The sequence below is a fragment of the Chiroxiphia lanceolata genome, chromosome 6 (genome assembly GCF_009829145.1).
Source record: "Chiroxiphia lanceolata isolate bChiLan1 chromosome 6, bChiLan1.pri, whole genome shotgun sequence".
In the NCBI taxonomy this organism is placed as follows: domain Eukaryota; kingdom Metazoa; phylum Chordata; class Aves; order Passeriformes; family Pipridae; genus Chiroxiphia; species Chiroxiphia lanceolata.
This window is the reverse complement of record NC_045642.1, coordinates 64,852,534-64,876,092: the sequence shown is the minus strand read 5'-3', so window position 1 is coordinate 64,876,092 and position 23,559 is coordinate 64,852,534. Positions and strand designations below refer to the sequence as shown.

The window sequence follows — 23,559 nt, the reverse complement described above, 5'->3', positions numbered from 1 at the left end:
CCCTACAGGGATGTGTTTAATTTCCGTTCAGTTCCGCGTCCCCGCTGCTGAGGGGAGCGGCGCCATTTGGCGGGAAGGGGCTGAGGTGGGGGGGTGGTTGTGTGGGGCGGTAGCGGTTGGTGCGCAGGCGCGGCGGGAGGCGGTGCGCGTGCGCGGTGCGAGAGGCCCGGCGGTGGCTGCGGAGGCGCCGGCAGGTACCGCTGAGGGAGCGGGGCTGAGGGAGCGGGAGGCTGGGGGCTGAGGGAGGCTGGGGGCTGAGAGCGGGGCCCGGAGAGGGGCTGGGCGGGAGGAGCCGCGGGCCGGCGGGCCGGGGACAGCTGGGCCGTAGAGAGCCGGGCCGGGGGGGCGCGGGGGCCGGGCCGGGCCGGGCCATGCGCCCCGTGGGCCTCGCCGCCTCCCGCGGCCGGGCCTCGGGTCCGCCTTAGGGGGAACCCTGTCGTGGGGTGTGTCCCTGGTGTGTCCCCGTGTCCCCGCTCGCTGCGCTGGAAGAGCCGCCGCGCGGTGCCGGCCCCGCTCGGGTGTGTGACGTTATCTCGAGCTCGGGCCCAGAGGGGCCGAGGGCGGGAGGGAACGGCCCCAACCGCGCCAGCAGGGACATCGGGGGGATTTATCCGTGGGGAGGGTGGTGAGGCCTTGTCAGGGGCTGCCCAGGGAGGTTTGGAGTGCCCAGCCCTGGAGGTGTCCCAGGAAGGCCTGGCCGTGGCACTCAGTGCTCTGGGCTGGGGGACAAGGGGGGCATCGGGCACAGGGGGGATCCATGGGCTGGGAGGGCTTTTCCAACCTCAGTGGCTTTGGGATTCCGTGATTCAAACCCGGTCCTGGCACGGCCGCGCGGGTCCGGGCACTCCCGGCCCTGCCCCGGGTGGTTCCAGCAGCGCCTTCCTTATCAGCGCCGGGAACGGGCAGAGCTCAGATGAGGCTCCGCGTTCCCGCTCCTGCCCCTTTCAGCCTTTCCTGCCTCTTTCCCGTTGGTTCATTCCCGTTTATAAGCGGCAGTTCTGCGTGCAATAGTCCTTTGCTGGAAACAGGGTTAATGAAACACGCTGGTATGAATTATTTAATACCGATGTGTGTAGGTGTCTGATACGCCAGTTCGGTTATTTAGCCTGAGTGGTGTAAAAACTCCTGGAATTACGATAAAAGCCCAGAATAAGGGTGAGAAACCCTGGAATTAAGGTAAAAAACCCCCTGGAATTAGGTTTCCCTGGTGTGCCCCTGCCCTGTGCCCACCCACGGAGCTCCCTGGGCTGGAGCAGTTGGTGGCCCCGGGCATGGCCTGTCCCGTTGGCTGGTTCAAACCATGGATTGCTATCAGATTTTTGGGATAGGCCCCAGCTCCAGGGACGGGACTGGAACAGCTGTCAGGCAGACTTGGAGTCAGTTTGTAACCTCGTGTGCAGCTCAGACCACGTGTGGTGATCTTGTGCTGCTTCTCCCTCTTCCTTTTTTCCCCTCCTAATCTGGCAATATGTGGATTGTTTTTTTAAGGTGGAATACATTTTCTGAATCAGCTGGAGGGGGAAGACATCTGTTACACATCAGAATAAGTTTAGGCCCTGTATTATTCCATGTTAAAAACTCTTGCATTTGTTCCTAGAATCATGGAATCGTGAAGGTTGGTCACCAAGTCCAGCCATCCCCCAGCACTGCCCTGGGCAGCCTGTTCCAACACCTGACCACCCTTTCCATGAAAAAATGTCTCCTAATATCCAACCTAAATCTCCCCTGGCACAGCATGGGGCTGTTTCCTCTCATCCTGTCACTAGTTACCTCTGTCACTAGTTACCTCAAATTTTAGAGCTGTAAACATCCTCTAAACTGTGTTTCCAAGTGCTGAGGCTGCTGTTTGTGTCACACCCTCCTCTTACCCTCGATTTTATGACCCTTCCCAGGTAAGCTCTGAACAGCAGTGGCTGTTTGAGTGATTCAGCCCTGTGCATGTTGCACTGGTAAAGGCACAGATACTGCTCTGATATGTAATGTATTAACTTAGAAATGTTGTTCATTGTCAAAGTAATAGAATCCCAGAATGGTTTGGATGGAAGTTTATCCCATTCCACTCCCTGCCATGGGCAGGGACACCTTCCCCTATCCCAGGTTGCTCCAAGCCCGTGGTTCCCACCTGGTGTATCCAATGGAGAACAGAAATACTTTGAGAAACCAGTTATTAGAAAATAGCAGAGTACACCACATGGAGCCTTTAACATTGTGCTGGAGTTCCTTGGCTTGGTGAACTCCTGGGAAAACGTGAACTGTCATCCCAGATGTTGAAGCTGCCGAAGATAAAGGAGAGAGATTTTTCCTTTCTGTAAAGGATTTTCCTCCCGCTGTTTCACTGGTGGTTTATCAATGTGTTTGTTGAAGTGAAAGCAGGGGTCTGGCTGTTCTCTGTCCAGGCTTTCAATAGGAAAGAGCTCTGGAGAGATGTGGGATGAAGACTTCTCTTTTCTCCTTTAAATGCAAAATGTGTTTGCCGCCTCCTCCGAGGAAAGCAAAGGAACAGGAGTGGTGCAGTGTGTTTGGGGTGTCAGTCTCCCACTGTCCTTATCCCAGCTGGACTCCCAGCTCTGAGCTGTTGTGCCCTGGGTGTTGTTGTTCCCTAGGATCCATTAGCCATGGTGGGCACGGAGAAGGCTGGGCTGAGTGCCCCCTGCTCCAGGCAGGCTGGCACACAGCCAGGTCAGGCTGGCCTGGCACTGCTGCAGGAGGGCAGGGCTGGGCAGTGGCTCCTGGCAGGGAGATCAAAAGCAGGAGTGGGAGGAAGGAGGAGTCTGTCCTGAGGGACTGGAGGAAGAAGGAGTCTGTCCCAAGGGGTGGGAGGAAATGCCTGGCACTGGGTGTGGGTGGGATCAAGGAGCTGTGTGTCAGGGACAACCTGAGCATTTCTGTGGCCCTCTGGTGCTGGTTGGCTCATTTGGACTTCACCAAGGGGAACTGAGTCTGGTGCTGACAGTAATTCTTGTCTTTACAGAGTCGTCACTTAACCCAAGCACTGAAGATACATTTTACCACCTATTTATTTTGCAAAGAAATTACTGATTTTTACTAAGTAGGAGAACTGAATGAATTTAGGGACATGGGTTAGTGGTGGCCTTGGCAGGGGTAACTTGGATTTTACGGTCTCAGAGGGCTTTTTCAACCTGAATGATTCTCTGGGATTTGAACATAATTATTTAGAATAAACTTCCACTGGACTCCTACAGGGAAACTGTAATTGATTCACTTTTACACCTCAGTAGCTCCCTGTGATAGTTTTTTATAAAACCCACACCAATTTGGATGAGCAGATGTACAAATCTCTGACTGCTATAACATTTCTTTGGTGGTGAATGAGGCTGGTGCCCGAAGGGATGCAGTGAGGGTTGTGGTGCAGTACAGGGTGCCCGGAGCGCTTGATTGGCTCTGAGCTGCTCCCTCCCAGCCAGCTCTGGGCCAGTCCTCGCTCCAGGAGTGCTGAGCTGTTTGCTTTGCACAGGCTCTGGTATCACCCCCTGCGCCATGGAGAGCGCCGAGGGCACGGAGGAGGAGCAGCCCACAGTGAGCAGTGATGGCCCCGAGCCCGGCGCCGAGCCCGCGGCCCAGGAGCAGCACATGGACTTCAGCACCGAGATCATGAGTGTGACCGAGATGGAGCAGTCCCCGGACAGCTCCCCGGACCTCCACGAGGAGAGCACGCAGGAGAGCGAAATTCCAAACATTGAGAGCTTACAGACCACGGACATTGAGGCCGGCTTCCCTCCGGATTTTGACAAGTTCTGGAAAGTAGTAGACGACAATCCCCAGGATTTCACAGGATGGGTGTATCTACTGCAGTATGTAGAGCAGGAGGTTAGTACCTGCCCCTTTCTCCTCAGCCTTCCAAAATAAACACACCAAACTAAATCAAGTCGTGGGCTTCCAGTGGCAAATGTAGAACTGGTCACCGGGCTGTCACGGATGCTGCCTTAAGGCAGCTGCCCTTGCCAGCGTTGTCACAGAACCGTCAAATCCCAGACTGGTTTGGGTGGGAGGGGACCTTAAAGCCCGTCTTGTTCCACCCCGTGCCTTGGCAGGGACACCTTCCATAGCCCAGGTTGCTGGCTGTCAGCAGAGATCACAAAGCACGAGCGGTGTTTTAAGGCAGTGTTAATGGTTGCTGTGTGAATAACGGGCAGGTGTGCTGGAAGGAAGGGCTGATGGCCGTCCCTGTGCCTTCCCCACAGAACCACTTGCCGGCGGCCAGGAAGGCCTTTGACCGGTTTTTCACGCACTACCCGTACTGCTACGGGTACTGGAAGAAGTACGCGGACCTGGAGAAGCGGCACGACAACGTGAAGCAGTCTGACGAGGTACGTAGGGCAGCACCACGTAGGGCCTGCCAGTCCTGCCAGCCTGGCACCGGGCTGCCTGTGCCTGCCCCGTGTGTGCCCGTGTCACACTGTGCCATCCGGAGCTAATGTTCTCTCTCTTTGTTGGCAGGTGCGTTAAACCTCTACAGTTTGTCAAGCTTTGCAGTGCAAGCCTCTGTATTACACTGCAGCTTAACAAGTAGGGCAGGGCTTTTCTGTCACTTCCGTTTGTTACTCATTTTCAAAGCAATATAGTTGGTTTGCTGGTCACAATTGCTCCGTCTTATTGCATTTTTGGTCAGACGCTGTCAATGATGCTCTAATGGGTCTGTGCCCTATGGTCTGTACCCCAAAGCCTGCCCACACAACCTGGTCAGAATGCAGGGACCGCTGCGCTTTGAAGATCAAGACTCTGCACGTGGAGATCAGAACATTGCCATGTTCTATCCAACCTCCACCCGAATGGTAATGGTAGATTATTTAAACAAAATTCCAGTAATTAGTATTTCTAAGGTTCACCGGATAACACAGTGTTGCCTCTCTCTTAGGACACCACTAAGGATTTGAAGTACAGCTCATGTTCTCTTCATAGGTGTATCGCCGAGGGCTTCAGGCAATTCCTCTTAGTGTTGATCTATGGATACATTATATAAATTTCCTAAAGGAGACCTTGGACCCTGCTGATCCCGAAACTAACAGTACCATCCGGGGGTGAGTTGGGAGCAGGCTGAGATCCACAGTTACACAGCACTGGGAGCAGATTAATGTATTTAGATAAGGGGAAAACTAACAACAGCCTGGTGGTACCTTAAGAACTGTCAGGAGATGACGGAGCCAAATTCCATGTGAAGGGGGAGACAGCACAGTGTGCTACAAGGGGCAAAAGTTGTGGCTTGAGAGCTTCAGACTAGATGTTCAGAAATACTTGGTGCAGCACTGGAACCCATCAGATTTTTGGAATTTAATTCCTTGGAGGTTTTCAGTGGCTGGGATGTGTCTGAGTGCTGTGCCTGGCAGAGGTGCTGGTTAGAGTAAGAGTCTGGGCTAAGGTTTGATCAGAAACCTTACTTGAACTGGAACTGAACCGAGCTGCAGGGTTGCTGCACGGCTTTTGGGTGTTAAACTGCTGCAGTAGTGGGTTTAGAGTCTGCACAAGAGAGAAGTGGTAAAGACTGTGAATTTTCCCAATACCTCGTGTTCCTGCAAGTGGCTTTTGCCATTGCCTTTGTTTGTGCTGTTGTGGCAGTGCTGGAGGGGAAAAAAATAAGTGTGAGCTTTCTGACTCTTTAGAGACTTTGCTGCAGATAGCTGGAAAATACTTGGAAGAACTTAAATTATTAGTACAAGTGTAGTTTCAAGTAAATGAGGATACTCATTTAGTAAGAGCCAGAACTTTCCTTCTTTGTTCTGTCACCGCATCCAGAAACAAGTGATTTCCTTTTCCAGAGCCTATGAACATGCAGTCCTGGCTGCTGGGACAGATTTCCGTTCTGACAGACTCTGGGAAATGTATATAAACTGGGAAAATGACCAGGGAAACCTAAGGGAAGTTACCTCCATCTATGACCGCATCCTGGGAATCCCCACGCAGCTCTACAGTCACCACTTCCAGAGGTAAAGGGAAAGCAAAGACTTGGTTAATGCCATGGATTTCCTAAGCACACCTTAACCTACCTCTGAGAGGTGGGAGTGTTCACTCAGCACGAGAACTTGGAAAGGTTACTCAGCTTTATGTAGTTACTGATGTGCTCAGCTGGTTGGACTGACTGGTTTAAAGTACTGATGCACATTTTAGGAATTTGGTTTCAGGTAAATTCACAGGTTCTGCTGTGGAATAAGGACAGGCCTTCGAATTGTGAGGAAGAAGAGAGGAAGTCTTTGAGAAATCAGAATAAGTGGTTTTGAGCTTTAATTCCTCATGCAATGCCCACGTGTGGTGAAACATTAATTAAATTGACCAAAGAGAAATACTGGTGAAGTTTGAGATAGTGGAATTCTGCTTTGGTAGGGAGAGGTGAGCGGGGAACCAGCAACCTCAGTTAAATTACACACAGTCTTACCTGTTATTTCTACAGATCTTTCTTGTCCTTTGCTGTCTGTTTTCCTTGGCAAGGGCTTTCCAAGTGCCCCACGCTGCTGTTTCTCTTTGCAGCCTGACCCCTTTGTGGTTGACGGGTGGTGACAGTTGTGTTTGGGGTGTGAGTTGGCAGCAGGGGCACTCCTGGTGTTGCTCTGGAGCGGCAGAGCAGAACCCCCCTGGGATTTATTGCTGTGCCCTGGTCGGGCAGAGAGTGGCACCACGAACTCCAAGTTGGTGCTGACTCGTTTGTGGCTGCCCTTAGGTTTAAGGAGCACATCCAGAACAACCTCCCCCGGGACTTCCTGACCACGGAGCAGTTTGTGCAGCTGCGGCGGGAGCTGGCGGCGGCCAACGGGCACAGCGGGGAGGAACAGCCTGCTGAGGAGCTGCCCTGCGGCACCGAGGACATCACCGACCCCGCCAAGGTAACGCCCTGCAGGGCATCAAACGGGGCTGGCACACGGGGCACTGCACAGCTCCCCTGGGTGTCCATGGGGCTGGCACACGGGGCACTGCACAGCTCTGCTGGGTGTCCATAGGGCTGGCACACGGGGCACTGCCTCAGCTCTGCTGGGCTCCCTGGGCTGGCACACGGGGCACTGCCTCAGCTCTGCTGGGTGTCCATGGGGCTGGCACACGGGGCACTGCCTCAGCTCCCCTGGGTGTCCCTGGGGCTGGCACACAGGGCGCTGCCTCAGCTCTGCTGGGCTCCCCTGGGCTGGCACACGGGGCACTGCACAGCTCTGCTGGGTGTCCATGGGGCTGGCACACGGGGCACTGCACAGCTCTGCTGGGTGTCCATGGGGCTGGCACACGGGGCACTGCCTCAGCTCTGCTGGGTGTCCATGGGGCTGGCACACGGGGCACTGCCTCAGCTCTGCTGGGTGTCCATAGGGCTGGCACACGGGGCACTGCCTCAGCTCCCCTGGATGTGCATGGGGCTGGCACATGGGGCACTGCCTCAGCTCTGCTGGGTGTCCCTGGGGCTGGCACACAGGGCACTGCCTCAGCTCTGCTGGGCTCCCTGGGCTGGCACACGGGGCACTGCCTCAGCTCCCCTGGGCATCCCCTGCACACCGTGCCCTCCGACTCGGCTGCTAACGGGGCCATGGGTGTTGGAGGAGTGGAGATAGGAAAGCAAAGGGGTGATGCACAGAACTTCAGGGATGAATGTTAATTGTTGCAGGTTGACAGATCACGATCTGGGGTGTAAGAAAGCTCAGCAGTGTCTGGGCAGGGTCAGGGCTGTCACAGGCACATGAAGGCCTGGAGCTGTCTGAAGGAACTGCTGATGGAGAAAACACAGACATGCTGAATCCAAGGTTGACATCCAGATTCGTCTTTAATCTCAGATCAGCTTTAGCATTAGAGAGAAAACCAATTTAGTTGTGTGTGCCAAGGGCCAAGGCTCCATCAGGCATTATCCCAGCCCTTCCCGGCTGCTCAGGGCAACATTTCATGGATCTGGGAGGATTGCTGCGCAGCTCTGACAGACAGTGCAGTTACAAAGGGGATACTGTGTCTGCCTGTGTTACATTCTTAACAATTCTGTTCTAGCTGGTCACTGAGATAGAGAACATGAGGCACAGAATCATTGAGATCCACCAGGAGATCTTTAACCACAATGAACATGAAGTCAGTAAGAGGTGGACCTTTGAGGAAGCGGTAAGTTGGGGTTTGTGGGAGCCAACGTGAGCAAGAGGTTTGGACACGAGACTGGGAGCTGGGAATTGTGTGCAACTGTTGGGCCTTAGCTTAAACTGCTGGGAGGCTTTGAACAGACTCAGTTGGAACAGAGTTTCACTTCTCTGCCGCTTTTCCTGTGAAGAGGCAGCTGTCAGCTGATTTAGAAACCTTTAAGTGGTGTTTGGAAAGAGGCAATGTGGAGTATTGTTTACTGAGCCAGTAAGTCCTGTGAGTTAGTGCTGCCTCATTCTTCTGGGGTGTTGCACAGTCATAAGGGGATGAAGTGATTCCAATTGAAAGGTAAGCCTGTGCTAAAAGGAGAATGGAATTTGTATGGTTTTGTGTTTTAACATTACACACTTAACCCTGAAATCAGGCAACTTTTGTTTTCCAGCAGTAGCCAGCTCAACACGTACCTCCTACATGTAATATATTAAAAATAATTAATTAAACTAATCATTTCATCACAGCAAATATACAACTTTTTAGATTTAAGCTGGATTACATTTGAAAAAAACAACCTGAGGTTTTCATCCTCAGTCTTTATGTTCTTCTTGACAAACATGGTTCTCGTTTTAAATTTACTTTCTCTATTAAAGAGTACATTGCATTACCCAGTTGGGACAGATTTACAGAGACTCCTTAATGTGTCAGGTGATGTCAGAACTGGGGGGTGGTTTGCTACACTTGGTTGCACTGGGCCAGATGCCTCATCAGCCCCAGGAAGTCCAAACCACAGTAGGGATCCCATCATCAGTGACTTGTGTGCCAGTTCCCTGTGGCAGAGGGGAGCAGAGCAGGCAGAGCGTGTCCTGAGGTTCCTGCCTTGGGGAACCTTGAGCTACAAATTTGTGGAACCTGGGAGAAAGCTGAAACTGTGGGCTTAGGGCAGGAAATGTGTGAGAAGCTGGGTGTCCTCTTGCTCCTGGCCACAAGCAATGCTCCCCTACCAAGAGAGCATCTGCTCTGCAGCACCGACGTACTGCGTCTGTGGGGAGCTGGAAGTGGAAGGTTCAGCGTGTCTGTAAAGAACAGAAGTGAGGTGGGTGAGCAGAGATGTCACCAAAGGTTTGGGGACAGCTCAGACCTGTTTTATTTAGCAGGAACAAGGTGCCTGTGAGCTGGTCAAAATGGCAAGAGGGTGCTGGGTTCTGTAGCAAAGGTCAGCGAGGAGCAGGAAGGGGGGATTGGCTTTAAATTTCAGGTGGCCCTGAAGAACCCGATGTTTCTCCTTGGTTTTTGTAAGTCCTTCATCCATTTGTGTGGGTTTGGATCTGGGAGGGGATTGCAGTACAGGGGAGACATAATCAGGTGAAATTAAAGATGGTGAGGAAGAGCCAAGGATCTCTGGCAGGGTGCCAGACAAAGCCATTTAAATTCAAGCAGAGCAGTGTTTAAATTGTCTGTTCTGGGCTCTGTCCCACCGTTGTAGCCATCAATGACAACATGATCTTGCCAAACTCATGGACTTGGCATAACCAGCTTGACATAAATGTTGAATGGGAAGTTCAGTTCAGTGCTCTGTCATTTCTTGTCATGATTCTCAGCCTGGTTTGGAGTTTGATTTGCGGGCTGGATGTGTGACAGTGCTTCACTTGTATGGGTGGCCATGGAGAATATTCACTGTTGTTTATAATGTCACTGTTAGAGGTTGGCAAGGGATTACCCACTTGGGGTTCTTTCCCAGCACCTGTAAACCCTGCCACTCAAAAAGCTTTCTAGGAAAGCAGTGTTCCAGTGGGCTGTCCCTGTCAGTGAATCCCTGGGTCCATGCTGGGGTGACCCTGGTGTGAGCAGCTGGTGGGGTGTCACCGGAGCCCTGATCAGTAGCTGGTGTTGGCTGAGTGCTGTGTGGCTGTCGTTGTGTGAGTGCCCCTGGTGTGTGTCCCTAAGTCACCTGTTGGTCCTGTGACTCTTGCAGATCAAGAGGCCTTACTTTCATGTAAAACCTCTGGAGAAAATTCAGCTGAAAAACTGGAAAGAGTACTTAGAGTTTGAGATAGAGAATGGCACTCACGAGCGAGTCGTGGTCCTCTTTGAGAGATGTGTCATTTCATGTGCCCTCTATGAGGACTTCTGGATCAAGGTAAGGGAAGCAGCTCACAGCTGTCCTGAGTGCACACCTGACCTGGTGACTAACCCTTGTACCCTGTGGAACGTTGTTCATCTATAACTATATCTGTTGCATTAGGAGATGGTCTGCTTGCAACCAGATTTGACTGCTGCATTTGCCAACTGCGTTGCCTCTCTACGTCCTTCCTTACAGAAACTAGTCTAGTGGTTCCATAAAGGTGCTGAATGGGTTTAAACAAAAGAATTTTATCGTTCTGGCATGTTTTTAGAGGCAAATGCAAGCTTTAAATTGGGCTGTCTCTGCTCTGTTTCCAACTCTAGTATGCCAAATACATGGAGAACCACAGCATTGAGGGCGTGAGGCACGTGTACAGCAGGGCCTGCACCATCCACCTGCCCAAGAAGCCCATGGTGCACATGCTGTGGGCGGCCTTCGAGGAGCAGCAGGGTAAGGGCAGCCTCAGCCTGGGCAGGGGGGGCTGCTGCTGGCAGCCTTTGGGGTCTCTCGTTTCTGAAACCATCTCTGCTGGTGTTGCAGGCAACATTGAGGAGGCCAGGAGGATCCTGAAGACCTTTGAGGAGTGTATCCTGGGGCTGGCCATGATCCGCCTGCGCAGGGTGAGCCTGGAGCGCAGGCACGGCAACATGGAGGAGGCCGAGCTCCTGCTGGAGGACGCTGTCAGGAACGCCAAGTCCATCACTGAGGCCTCCTTCTATGCCATCAAACTGGCCAGGCACCTCTTCAAAGTGCAGAAGAACCTGCCAAAGGCAAGAAAAGTGCTGTCAGAAGCCATAGAACTTGACAAAGTATGTGTTCCCTCTTGCTGTCTTACCAAAAACCCAACCCACCCCGCTGCTTTTCTCTCTTTCTGAACCGTGTTTTAAAATCATGGCAACGGTGATGACAGGAGTTGTAACTGTATGTAATGTCCCATTACTGCATGGAGACAACAGTCCCTCTAAACTGATGTTGCCACGTTCCCAAATCTGAAGTTTGCACTCTTTTCTCCCATCAGAAGCACAGTGTGCCTCATCCCTCATCCTCCTTAGAATCTTAGCTGTTGTCAGTGTGTTCACCTCTCAGGGTGAACAGGACTGGTGTGGGCAGTACTGGGGGTGGGTTTGTGGGGGCACAGGAATACCTGGCACTGCAGGTGCTGTGAGCAAAGTGCCACCCCTGGGTTTGTGCTGTAGATCACCTCTGCTTGTCTGTGACACAAACCAGCCCAGGGGGGAAGGGAAAGCTCTTTAGTGCCTGTCGTTGTGTGTATTTGTGCTGTGGGTGTTGTGGTGTGTGACTGGTGACACACACTGAGTGTGGAATACCTGCTGGGCCAGGGGTGCACCTTCTGACACACCCTTTGCACAGGAAAACACCAAACTGTACCTGAACCTGCTGGAGATGGAGTACAGTGGGGACCTGAAGCAGAACGAGGAGAACATCCTGAGCTGCTTTGACAAGGCTGTCCATGGAGCCTTGTCTATCAAAATGAGGATCACCTTCTCCCAGAGAAAAGTGGAGTTCCTGGAAGATTTTGGGTCTGATGTGAACAAGTAAGATGTGCTGTGTGCAGTGGGGTCACTGAGACAGTGCTGGGAGGAGTTGGGCAGGGGTGGCTTGGTGGCATCTCTTAAATGATTTCCTTTGTGCTCTTGGCTAAGGAACAGTGGCTTTTCTAAACCAAATTCCAGGTTTTAAATAGGAGTAGATTTTTGAATAGGAATAGATTTTTAAACAGGAATCTCTTTTCAGAAAATTATCCCTTGTTTTCTGAAATGCTCAACACCTCACAGAGCAAAGTCTTACTGCCTGTCAGGTCTTACTGTAGCTTCCCCTTGCTAAACCCTGTGAAGGCAGGTGCTCCCCAAAGAGGAGGTGAACATGTCTGTGACACAGGTGTCATTTGAGACTGTTCCCTGGGAGCTGCTGCTTGAGGTTTCCAAAACTGCCCTGGTGGGATTTTTCTGTGTTCAGCCCTATTTACACTTATGTGGGAGGACACACCAGCAATGCATGTTTTTAGTTCAACACTATACTTTTTCCTCTGTAAAACAAGCTCCTGTTTTTATTTACATTTTGCAGCTCAGTAACTCGTCAGGACTAACCATGAGTTAAGTTTTTCTGCTCTGTATGTTTTTAACAGCATCTGTCCTTAAATCCTGCTGCCTCTGCATGGCAGCCACTCACTGCAGGTTTGGGATCTGGGACAGGCCAGACCCAGTGAGCTTTGCAGCTCCCAAATAACCCCAGAGCACAGAATGAGCACGAGACACTGTTTTCACCCAGAGCAGTATTGACAGAAGCAGCAGGTTTTGTGGGGAAATCTGGATGCAGCAGAGGAAAGGGTATCTGACTATTTGTGGGAATTTTAGCCAGGACTGTTTTGTGCAGCATTGAACATACTTGTTCTTCCCATGCTGGATGGCAAAAGGCTGCAGGTGGTGCTCTGGAATTGGAATAGTTTTACACAATACTAATTTCTGGTGTTGAAATGTTGATTCCCACATCTCAGTCCTGCTGTGGGTCGTGAGCAGGCACTGAAGGAGCAGCAGAATCACAAGTAACTTCTGGAAAACTCCTCTGTAAAAGAACTTCATAAAAACTGCATCGAGTGTGAGGAACGTTGAGCAAGTTGGGAATTTGAGCTGCTGTGGAATCAAACTGAGCCTTTTGGCTTTCCCATCTCGTGGTGGATCACTCCTTGAAATTTGTGGTGGAGTTTGGTTTAGAATGTTGTACTTCTGCAGTTTGAAGCAGAGATTTTAAGCTGATTGCTCAGGGGTGGGAAATGTTGTGATGACAGTGGTGAGCAGGGTTTGATCCTCCTCTCCCCCCAGGCTCCTGGATGCTTATGATGAACACCAGGCACTGCTGAAGGAGCAGGAGACGCTGAAGAGACGGGCAGAGAACGGGTAGGGGGGACAGCCCTGGGGACAGGACACACTGGGACAGCCCTGGGGACACACTGGGACAGCCCTGGGGACAGGACACACTGGGACAGCCCTGGGGACACACTGGGACAGCCCTGGGGACAGGACACACTGGGACAGCCCTGGGGACAACACACAGACTGTGACACCCCTGGGGACACACTGGGACAGCCCTGGGGACAACACACACACTGTTACACCCCTGGGAACACACAGCCCCCCCCCAGGCTGCAGCTGGGACACAGCAATGGAGTGCTCTGGAAGAGTCCAGGGAACAACCTCAGACACCAGGGGGGTTATTTAGTCTCTGTTCCTGCACCAGTGGGGTTAAAGCCTCAAAATACCTGTATATCCATTCAAAATCACTTTTTAAAATCATTTAAAGTGTGCACTAATTAGAGCTGTGCTGCTGGATTAAATACTCACAGAATCATGGAGTGGGTTGGGTTGGAAGGGGCCTCAAAGCCCATCCAGTGCCACCCCCTGCCACGGGCAGGGACACCTTCCACCAGCCCAGGTTGCTCCAAGCCCCGTCCAACCTGGCCTTGGACACTTCAGAGATGGAAACATTTACTGGAAAATAATTTTTCGAGTTGTATTTCACAGGAGAGCTAAACAGGGCTGGTAAATAACTGGGTCTCTGAGCAGACACCTGCATTGCTGTCCCAGTGGGGGGACCAGAACAGTTTAAACCCAGGCTGTTCTGAGGCACCGCTGCCCTTCCCTAAACAATGCCATGTCCCTGCTTGGACAGGGCGCCCAGCTGGGAAATGCTGTTTAATGTGATGTAACACTTCTCACGTGGAGAATTCCCCAGAGTTTATCCAGGATGCCAATTCCAAGCTGTTATTCCCCCCCAGCTCCGAGGAGCCGGACGAGAAGAAGATGCTGACGGAGGACCCGGCCCTGGCGTCGGCGCAGCTGATGGACGGGGACATGCAGGTGAACCAGGCGGCCTACAACTACAACGCCTGGTACCAGGTACACGGGAGCGGGGCTGGCACGGGACCTGCTGCCAGGGCAGGGGCAGGGAGAGCCCGGGGGAACATGGAGCTCGCTGTTCCTCCATGGCATGGCAGTTTGGAATAGAATGGTTGAGGTTGGACCAACCACCCCCAGCACTGCCACGGCCACCACTAACCCATGTCCCCACGTGCCACATCCACGTGTCTTTTAGATCCATGGAGGTTGTGTTGAAGTGGTTTAGTGAAAACTGGTGTTTAGACTGGGCAGGGCAGGGATGGAGCTGAGGCACAAACCACCAGCCCCTGTGGTTTGGGAATGGATTGGATGCCTAAATCCCATCGAGGTCCAGTGCTCTTCCCAGAGTCTCATCCAGCCGGGAAGCTGTCCAGCACTAGGCAGGAAAAATGCCCCAAATGCTCACACACAGAACTGCAGGAATGGCAGACTTGGAGCTGTGCCAGGGAGGGTCAGGGTGGATCTCAGGGAAAGGCTCTTCCCCCAGAGGGTGGTTGGCACTGCCCAGGTGGGCATGGCCCCAAGGCTGCCAGAGCTCCAGGAGGGTTTGGATGATCCTCTGGGGCACAGGGGGGATTGTTGGGGTGTCCTGGGCAGGGCCAGGGGTTGCACTGGATGATCCTTGGGGGTCCCTTCCAGGTCAGGGCATTCCATGATCACTGTGATCACAGCTCCCTGCCTGCCCTCCACACCCTGCTCCAGGAAGCAGACAGACCCCTCCCGGGGGAGCGGGGCCGTTGTCCCTCGTTGCCAAGGGTGCTGTGCCCAGCTGGGAGCAGTGGGAGCTGTGTGGGGTGGTCTGTGCTGGCTCAGGGACACTGGCTGAGCCCCTCCCGCTGTGTTTGCAGTACAACTACCAGAACGCCTGGAACTACGGACAGTATTACCACACCACCTGAGCCTGTGCACTGTGCTGCAGATCGACAGAGATGGAATAAAAAAAGATATATTTTTCTAACTTTGGGCTGTGAAAGAACTGTTGTGCCACCTGCTGCGGGTCCTCTGCATGTGACCCGAGCTGCTGCTCACGGGGTACGTGTGAAGAGTTGTGTGCTGGTAACCGATAAATGGTCTCTGTACAATTCTCATTTACCATAAATGCGTTTTTTTAATTCCCTGCACTAATTTATGGAGCTTTCGGAGGAATTCCCATCGGTCCCACGATTCCATGCATTGGGTGGGTGAAGCTGGGGCCCTTTGGGTTGGTTTTGCCCCAGAGCTGGAGCCAAGGCCGTCCTGCTCCCACCCCAACTGCCACCACAGCTTTCCCAAGCTGGGCACTGTGCTGGGATTGACCCCGGAGCGGGGCTGGAGGCCTTGGCAGAGCTGTGGGGTCAGGAATTCACCCGTGGGACAAAACCCCCTTGGTTTTCTAAAAAGCACAAACTGTGTTTGGGATGGTTTTTGTATTTGGAGTTTTTCATGTACACGGTGTGAGCAAAACTTTTTTCATTTTGATCAAAGTGATCATTCCCATTTTTGTAATAAAAGCAAGGAATTCAGCCGTGCTCTGAGCCTTCTTGGATTGCCTCGGTGGTCAAGCCAGGAGTAGGAACACGAGGTGTTCCGAGGAAGGGCTGTGGCACAGGGACACCCTGGGAATGCGTGGATCTCTGGGAGCAGAGTGCCTGACACTGGTGTTGATACCTCTGAAGAGGAGTGGGAATGCTGTGGAATTCCACAGGATCCCTGTGGCCCTGCAGCCCTCCCAGGGGAGGGTGGGGGAGCTCAGACACAAAGAAGGGACGGCACCGAGGGTACAAACTGGTTTAGTGGTGTCACTGTACAGAGGGGCAGGGACAGCGCTCCCTTTCCACAGGGCCAGGCTGGAACTGGAGCCCCGAGTTCCAAGGCCCATCCCTGGGTTCCCAGCAGCAGAGGGAATTCACTCCTCACTCGATGTCCACCAGCTCCACTTCAAAGAAGAGCTTTGCGTTCGGGGGAATCCTGGGGGGGCACGTTAAGGAAGCCAAAAACACCCCAAATCCTCCAGCTCCCCCGTCCCTCCCCGGGCAGGGAGTCACAGCCACTCTCCTGTGTCCCTGTGATGTCACTGACCTTGGGACATCCTGGATCCAGCACGGGGCTGGATCCTGCACTGCTGCCCAGCACGAGCTGTCAGGGACACGCAGGGCCAGTTCCTTGGCTGCACCTCCACTCACACACCCTGCTCCTCATTCCCTAAGCCTGGTCTCCAGGTCTGGGAGTCTGTCCTGCTGTGCTACAGGGGAGAACAGTGTCCAGGCAGCCCTTGGGATTACAGGATTCCAGCACCAGGGAACCACCTCTTCCTCCCAAAGCACTGGGAAAAAGGAACATGAATGTGTAAAACACTGCAGGATCCCCCCTCCATCCCGTACTCCAGTTGTATCCCAGAACCAAATTTAACTGCTGTTACCCTACAGGTCACTCCTCCTGCCTCCCTACTCCACTGGTTTGTATCCCTGTCACTAATAAACATTTGGAAGCTCAGCTGGACTAAAAATGCAGGTGGAAAACAGCAGCAAGTTCTCCCTGCACAAGGTTTAGTTCCAAACAAAAGGACAACCCACCCTCCAAGTGCACTGAATTTCCTCAGAGTGGGAATATTCTGAGCCTGCTGTAATGAGTGAACCCCCCCATTTCACCCCTGTCCCAGCACTTCACCCCACCCAGCATTCCCAGCTTTCTGTACAAGGATACTTGGCATCAGGCTGCCCTTTCTTGCCGTAGGCCCACTCGGGCTCGATCTCCAGCTGGGCCTTCTCTCCTTTGCTCATGGTCAGCAGGGCTTCATCCCACTGCAAGGACAGCACAGCAGGGTGTCACAACAGCTGCACTTCCCAGCCTTTCCATGTGCTCCCAGGGATTCCCACAATCCCACACCTCCACGAGCCCAGGCTGCTCCAAGCCCTGTCCAACCCAGCCTCCCTGGCAGCCTGGATCAGTGGATCCGTGCTTGTTCAAGGCTGTTCCAGACCCGGATCCCTCCCCAGGACTCGCTCCCTTCCCAGTGTCCCCACGAGCGGCTCCTGCAGCACCAGATCCCGGCTCAGGGAGACAGGGATAAACCTGGACAGCTGCAGCTCCTGCAGCGCTGGACACAGGCCAGGGACACTGCCCAGGGACACTGCCCCCTTCCCAGGGCCAGTCCCGGCCCTCAGAAAGGCCTTTTTCCTGCTCCTGGAGCAAAGGAGGCTCAGGGGGGACCTTCTGGCTCTGCAACCCCCTGACAGGAGGGGGGAGCCGGGGGGGGGTCGGGCTCTGCTCCCAGGGAACAGGGACAGGAGAGGAATCCCGGCAGCCTCAGAGCAGACTGACAGGAGCAGGAGGCTGGGCTTGTCCCAAGGAACACAGAGTGTTTTCCACAGGCTGCTACCCAGGGGAATGACACAGGATAATGGGACATCCTGCCCATGTAAACCCTTGCAAGTTGCATTTTTACCTCCACGAGGAACAGAACAGCAGCTCAAAAACTGCACCCCGGTCATAAATCCCAGGGAAGGAAACTCCTTTGGAATTCTGAGGGAGCTGTCAATGCTGTACTTACACCTCGGATCACTTTTCCTACGCCAACCTTGAAACTCAAGGGCTTGGCTGCTTTTTTCTTCTTTGAGCCTGGAAGAGAGTTTTGTGTTGCTTTGCTTTAACATCATTCCAGCACACACCACACTGCTGTCTACAATTATAAATACATAGGAGAAATAAATATACATTCTTATCATTTTATTATATTTTTTTTAGTATTTATGTTATTATAATGTTATAATATTATTTTAATATTCAGTGCTGTGCACCAAAGCCATCGTTCACTGTTCAAGCTGCACCAAGAGCTAAAGCTGATGAGCATCTTTCAAACCCCAAAGACTCATTTCTGAATTAATAAAGGTGACAGTACAAGTCACAAACACATTAAGGAACCAGAAGTCAAAAGGGAACATAAAACAAGTATGAGGAGTCCCAGACAGCATTCCAGTGACTCTGGAATACTGTTCCTCTGAGTGTGGGACACACTGGAAAAGCCTTTCTAGTACTGCAGGATTTCATATTCCTAGCCCCTCTGATCTGTCACAAAAACACCAGAGTACTCAAATCCCTCTCATTCCAGTGCCTCCATGTTTAAGGATTTACTAGAGAAGGACACCAAGATGTTTATTTAGAGAAACTCAGAACACTGCTGGTGCTCGAGTTCATCTCTCCCCTCAAGTATTTGCAGCCCTGATTAACTCCCTGCTTTTCACATTCCCAGGCCTGGAGAATGCCAGAAGGGAGGGCTGGCAGGATGCAGCAGTGTCACTTGACACCAGCCAGTCCTAAAATACTGCCCTGCCTTACCTCATGGAAAATCAGGATCCGGGAGGGGGCTCAGGGACATCCCGGCAGCTCAACAACAAAGCAGTTTGTCAGGAATCCCACAGGGACACTTCCAGAGGCAAACACCTGCCCAGATCTGCTCCAGGAGCCCAGCTAATGCACTCTACGAGTGCCTGCAGCAAACCCCAGACAGTTTCTCTGTGCACCCATCCGTGTATGACCTTACTTGATTGAATATTGGTATCGAAGACTGTCCCGTCCTGCAGCTTTCCCGTGTACCAGCAGTGCACAGTGTCTCCTTTCTTCGGGAAGTTGGTTTTATCGCCCTTCTTTAAAATGGATTTTGTATACTTTGGTGGCCCCTGAGGTTGTAAAAATAAGCGTTGTGACGGGTGGGTTAAATAGCTTCAGATCAACTATGTTCGAGATGGAACAAGCACTTAGTTTAAGGCATCAAAGAAGACATGCACTGTTAGTGAAGGGCGTGTTCGTGGGTAACTGCAGGGCTGCAATGTATGGGGAAAATGCAGCAGACTAAGGTTAAGGCAGGGTGCAAACACCAGAGGTCTTGCTGTAACCAGGTCTTTGGAGAATCCGGGGTTGGAAGGGATCCACAAGGATCATCCAGGCCAATCCCTGGACACCCCAAGAGTCACACCCTGTGCCTGAGAGGATCATCCAAACCCTCCTGGAGCTCTGGCTCCCTTAGGGCTGTGCCCACTGCCCCGGGGAGCCTGTTCAGTGCCCCACCACCCTCTGGGGGAAGAACCTTTCCCTGATACCCAGCCTAACCCTCATCCTGAGACAGGGGACGTGGTTAATTTGGTTTCCCACACGACAAACACGAGGTGGGAGTGTCGCACAAACCTCCTCCGCAGCCTCCTCAGCCTTCACCGCCTTCCCCTTGGCCTCCTCCGCCTTGGCCGGCTTCGCCTTCTCCGCCGCCTTCTCCGCGCCGTCCGTGCCCTTGAACCGCTGAGGGGGGAGGATGAAGAGCCGCATCCATCAACCACCAACCCCCACAGGACCACCCCCGGCTCCGTTCCCCCCTCCTCGTCCCCTCACCTGCGTGTGGAAAAGCTGCGTGTAAGCCGCGATGAGCTGCTCCTTATTCGCCGTCTTCGCCACGTTCTTCACCTGCCCCAGCAGCTTGTGCTCTGCCAGGAACTGCCAGACACACGAGTGCGAGCCGTGAAACACACCCCCCCCTCTCCAGACGCGCGCAATACGCGCTCCAAACTATTTAGACTTCCCCGCGAACTCACCGCCTGCGCCGCGTGCTCCTGCAGGAATTTGATGATCTCCTTCTTGGCCAGCGCCTCGCTCCGCAGCTCCTCCGCGCTCCAGGGCTGCGCCGGACCCGCGGCCGCCGCCATTTTCCCACCCGCCTCCTACTCCTCCTCCGAAGAGGAGGGCTGGGAAGCGACCCAGGAGGCAGGAGGGGATAAACGCCCAGGGGGAAGGGGAGGGCCGGGAGGCGCCTCCAGACCCTCCCCTAGGCCCTCGGGCGGAGGCTCCCGAGGCGGGTTGAGGCGGCCGCGCTGAGGGAGGGACAAAATGGCGCCGCCTCAGGGAAGAGGGGGAACGCCCTGAGGGAGAAGCGAGGCGGGAGGAGCAGCGGGATTTACCTCAGGCTTGGCGGCCGCCCGAGGGGGAAAGGGCGGGCCAGGCACCCGCCGAGGGCGAAGGGGAGGGACGGGAGGCGGCCAAGCCGCCTCCCGTCCCTCCCCTTCGTCCTCGGCGGCGTTTTCAAGCGGCGGCGTTGAGGAAGCGACAAAATGGCGGCGGGCGCGCCGCTCCCTGAGGGAGGATGAGCGGCGGGCGGCAGCGCACTTTGCCTCAGGTCTGGCGGGCGCCTGAGGGTAAAACCGAAGAGGAGGGCGCGGACAACGACGGCGACGATGACTTGCTGCTGGCAGCCGCCGCCGCGGCGGACCCCGTGCCCGTGGAGGGTTTCAGCGAGGCGGCGGGATCCATATGGATCTACCCCACCAACCTGCCGGTGCGGCCGTACCAGGAGCGCATGGCGGGCGCCGCGCTGCTGGCCAACACCCTCGTGTGCCTGCCCACGGGGCTGGGCAAGACCTTCGTGGCCGCCGTGGTCATGTATAACTTCTACCGCTGGTTCCCCTCCGGGAAGGTGCTGTTCCTCGCCCCGACCAAGCCGCTGGTGGCTCAGCAGATGGAGGCGTGTGCCCGAGTCATGGGCATCCCGGCGCGGGACATGGCGGAGATGACAGGTACGGGCTGCGGCGACATCCCGGAGGGTTTGAAGGGCGGAGTGTGAAGAGACGCAGCGGAGGAGGGGGTGATAAAGAGGTGTTTGAAAGGGTTAACTGTTGGTTTTGCAGAAGTTAAAGCCCCCGTGTAAAGGGTGGTGGAGCGCTGCGGTGCAGCCCTGTGGGTCGCAGCCTGTGGGTGTTCACACGCAATGTGCTCTGCGTGAAGCTTAAGCCAAAGAATAATGGCTCTTTTTTCCTGTTTTTTTTTGGTTTTTTTTTGTTTTTTTTTGTTTTTTTTTTAATTTTTGTTGTTGGGGTTTTTTTTGTTGATGTTGTTGTTTGTTTGGTTTTTTTGCTTTTCCCCTCCCCTTTCCTACCGCCGCTTCCTTTCCCCTTCCCACATTCCCCTTTATCCCTTCCCCTCCCTCTCCCCTTTCCCTTTCCCCCTCTTTTTCCTTTTTCACCATTTTAATAAAGTTTTTGCAGACCCCCCCGAGCTGCAGCTTATTGCTCACTGCAGCAATAGCCTTAATGACCAAATCCATAAGCCGTTTTTAGGCACAAACCTTTCCCGGAGGTGCTGTAGGGTGAGGTTTAGGGCTGTGGGCAGCTGTGGGGCATCTTGAGCTCCCCAGCCTTCATTTCCGTGGTTCTGGATTTAGTGTTTTAATGCAATAAATTCATCCTCGTTGTTGTATTCAATGAGGGTGGGGAGGCCCTGGCACAGGGTGCCCAGAGGAGCTGTGGCTGCCCCTGGATCCCTGGAAGTGTCCAAGGCCAGGTTGGAGCAACCTGGGCTGGTGGAAGGTGTCCCTGCCCATGGCAATGTTTGGAATAAGATGGTTTTTAAGGTCCCTTCCAACCCAAACCAGTCTGGGATTCTCTGTGTCTGCCAGCCCTGCTGGCTTCTGCTGTCCCTCTCAGCTCATGGGCTGTGTTTTACTCTGAGCAGAACAGCTCCCTGATGTTATTTCCTTTATTTCCAGGAGGAACCCAAGCTCTGGGCCGCCGGGAACTGTGGAATACCAAAAGAGTCCTTTTCCTTACCCCTCAGATAATGGTCAATGACCTTTCTCGTGGCACCTGTCCCGCTGTGGACATTAAATGTTTGGTTATTGACGAAGCCCACAAAGCCCTTGGGAATCATGCCTACTGCCAGGTAATGCTGGAGACACCCCTTTTTCTCTCCCAGTGACAAAAACCCCAAAGTCAGAATCTCCATAAAGTGTCACTGTCACTGCTGTGGGGATGTTGTTCTTGAGGTCCTTAACTTTGAAAGAGATCAAACACTCCTGTACATTGTCAGTGCCTTGTTATTAAGTAGTAGCTGTAAGGTATTTTTTTCATGCCTGAATTAAATTGTAATTTTTGTTTCGAAATATCTTTTTGGCTGAGGCAATTAAAAAAAAAAAAAGCGTGGGCTCTTTTTGTAAGGTTTTTTAACTGAGTAAAATCAGTTCAAGTTTTGTTTTTTAAATTGAGGTTTGTGTTGATCAACAAAGACTTTGTTGCATTATTGTGGGTTAATCTCATAACAATGGGTGATCTCAAAAGTAAATTTTATATACTGGAGAAATTGAGTGGAATATGTGTGTAATACCTGTGGAGATCAGATTTCATGGGACTTATTATCCATGATTTACTTTTTCTAAGAGTTGTTCTTCAGACTTCTTGGCAGCTCTCCTGAGTTAGTGTGCTGTTAACCTTTCTGTTAAATCAAGTGAGAGATCATTTCATAATTTACCAAGGTTGTTCTTGGTACACTTCCAGGATGTCCCATCCCTGGAAGTGCTCCAGTGCAGGTTGCACGAGGCTTGGAGCACCGTGGGATAGTGGGAGGTGTCCCTGCCCATGGCAGGGGGTGGGATGGGGTGATCCTTAATGTCCCTTCCCACCCAAACCCTACCACGATTCTATGATCGAATATTTTCAGGGTGTTTTGTTAAGCTTTTCCTTCTTGGTGGGTGTTTTCCTTGGTATAGTTTGTGTAAGGAAATAATCTCCTTTAAAGGTATTAACAGCAACTTCCCTGTTGGTAGGTTGTGAGGGAGCTGAGCAAATACACGAGCCAGTTTCGGGTCCTGGCCCTGAGTGCCACCCCAGGCAGTGACACCAAGGTGAGCCAACCCCACCTGTGTGCTTCAGATAATCACATGGGAGTAGAAACTCTGTTTAATACCAGTTTGAACACTGTGCAAGGTACTGGAGTATGTTACAGTTCCACATCAAAACTGAATGTATTTACAGTCTTGGCTTGAGGTGTCTAAGTGGAGAGTCTTTTGTTTTCCCTCATGGGCAGTGGGTACCTTTTCCTTACAAATGTGTTCAAGCCCTGCTAAACTATGGGAATAGTAATTTTTCTTTTTTTGCCTCTCTGCCAGGCTGTGCAGCAGGTTATCTCCAACTTACTGATCGCTCGGATAGAGGTGTGTGCTGAGGATTCCCCAGAAATCCAGCCTTATTCTCACGAGAGACAAGTGGAAAAAATTGTGGTGCCACTTGGGGAAGAGCTGGTAGGAATTCAGAACACTTACATCCAGGTGAGTTTGTTTTTGCTTTGTTGGTCACTGGCCAGTGACAGGAGATACATGAATATCTCTGCCTAACTTGCTGTAGATCATAAAAGCAACACCTTCCTATGCAGTTAACTTTGAGCACAAGGCAAAGAAAAAACATGGTCTCAACTCCACTGTGACCTTAAAAAGCTTAGGTGAAAAACTGAGAATGGAATTACTTTCCTTATCCTTCTTCAGGAGTCTTTGCAGAATTGGCACCAGACTTAAACTGAGGGTTTCTGCATTTGGCTGAATTTAGTAGGATTAAAGTATTCAGATGTTGGGAATGCCTTATGAAGTCTGTATGTGGATTTTCTGAAACATTTTCTGTGTTAGAGAATATTCTTTAGGGTTTTAAGTCATCTGTAAGTGCAATTAGTTCCCTTGATTATTTTTGATCTTTTTTTGTT

General features: G+C 52.6%; 3 protein-coding genes and 1 non-coding gene across 16 annotated transcripts in view; 3 read left to right on the top strand and 1 right to left on the bottom strand.

The window, feature by feature from the left end:
- Positions 1–145: 145 nt before the first annotated feature.
- On the top strand, positions 146–15,581 carry PRPF39 (pre-mRNA processing factor 39). 4 transcript variants are annotated; one of them, XM_032691846.1, is made up of 14 exons: positions 146–194; positions 3,476–3,828; positions 4,203–4,328; positions 4,921–5,039; positions 5,775–5,942; positions 6,671–6,833; positions 7,966–8,073; positions 10,016–10,180; positions 10,489–10,615; positions 10,706–10,974; positions 11,537–11,721; positions 13,006–13,080; positions 13,959–14,079; positions 14,928–15,581. In XM_032691846.1, exons 2-14 carry the CDS (start codon positions 3,499–3,501, stop codon positions 14,976–14,978), a joined length of 2,007 nt encoding a protein of 668 aa, XP_032547737.1. In that variant the 5' UTR covers positions 146–194; positions 3,476–3,498; the 3' UTR covers positions 14,979–15,581. The 4 variants fall into 4 exon arrangements, with proteins under 4 accessions (XP_032547737.1, XP_032547739.1, XP_032547738.1 ...); XM_032691848.1 differs by lacking the exons at positions 146–194; positions 3,476–3,828 and adding an exon at positions 4,631–4,793 and having other exon boundaries at positions 4,220–4,328; XM_032691849.1 differs by lacking the exons at positions 146–194; positions 3,476–3,828; positions 4,203–4,328 and adding exons at positions 4,504–4,527; positions 4,631–4,793.
- On the top strand, positions 11,058–11,143 carry LOC116789117. Its single transcript, XR_004357900.1, has one exon. It is a non-coding gene; the product is annotated as a small nucleolar RNA SNORD127 (small nucleolar RNA).
- Positions 15,471–20,059, bottom strand: FKBP3 (FKBP prolyl isomerase 3). Its single transcript, XM_032691852.1, has 7 exons — positions 19,638–20,059; positions 19,438–19,539; positions 19,240–19,347; positions 18,599–18,734; positions 17,609–17,676; positions 16,762–16,859; positions 15,471–16,026 (listed from the first exon to the last, which is right to left on the bottom strand). Exons 1-7 carry the CDS (start codon positions 19,746–19,748, stop codon positions 15,972–15,974), a joined length of 678 nt encoding a protein of 225 aa, XP_032547743.1. The 5' UTR covers positions 19,749–20,059; the 3' UTR covers positions 15,471–15,971.
- A 32-nt stretch (positions 20,060–20,091) lies between these two features.
- Positions 20,092–23,559, top strand: part of FANCM (FA complementation group M) — a 51,913-nt gene continuing 48,445 nt past the window's right edge. For 6 of the 10 annotated variants that reach the window (XR_004357758.1, XR_004357757.1, XM_032691845.1 and 3 more), the window contains exons 1-4: positions 20,093–20,612; positions 21,581–21,753; positions 22,634–22,711; positions 22,976–23,134. Coding sequence is in view for 8 of the 10 variants with exons in the window: in XM_032691845.1 (XP_032547736.1) it covers positions 20,183–20,612; positions 21,581–21,753; positions 22,634–22,711; positions 22,976–23,134 (840 nt within the window). In the remaining 2 variants the exon portion in view is untranslated. Of the gene's footprint in view, positions 20,613–21,580; positions 21,754–22,633; positions 22,712–22,975; positions 23,135–23,559 lie in introns of all 10 variants that reach the window. The other 4 variants (XM_032691838.1, XM_032691839.1, XM_032691837.1 and 1 more) reach the window with 1 other exon arrangement.

Excerpts from the sequence above, each read along its gene's own strand:
- PRPF39 (XM_032691846.1), top strand. The coding sequence starts at position 3,499 with ATGGAGAGCGCCGAGGGCACGGAGGAGGAGCAGCCCACAGTGAGCAGT. Across the intron at positions 5,040-5,774 it reads ACTAACAGTACCATCCGGGG|AGCCTATGAACATGCAGTCC; the intron begins GTGAGTTGGGAG and ends TTCCTTTTCCAG. Across the intron at positions 10,616-10,705 it reads GGCCTTCGAGGAGCAGCAGG|GCAACATTGAGGAGGCCAGG; the intron begins GTAAGGGCAGCC and ends CTGGTGTTGCAG.
- FKBP3 (XM_032691852.1), bottom strand. The coding sequence starts at position 19,748 with ATGGCGGCGGCCGCGGGTCCGGCGCAGCCCTGGAGCGCGGAGGAGCTG. Across the intron at positions 19,348-19,437 it reads CGCAGCTTTTCCACACGCAG|CGGTTCAAGGGCACGGACGG; the intron begins GTGAGGGGACGA and ends CTCCCCCCTCAG. Across the intron at positions 18,735-19,239 it reads CTGAGGAGGCTGCGGAGGAG|GGGCCACCAAAGTATACAAA; the intron begins GTTTGTGCGACA and ends TTACAACCTCAG.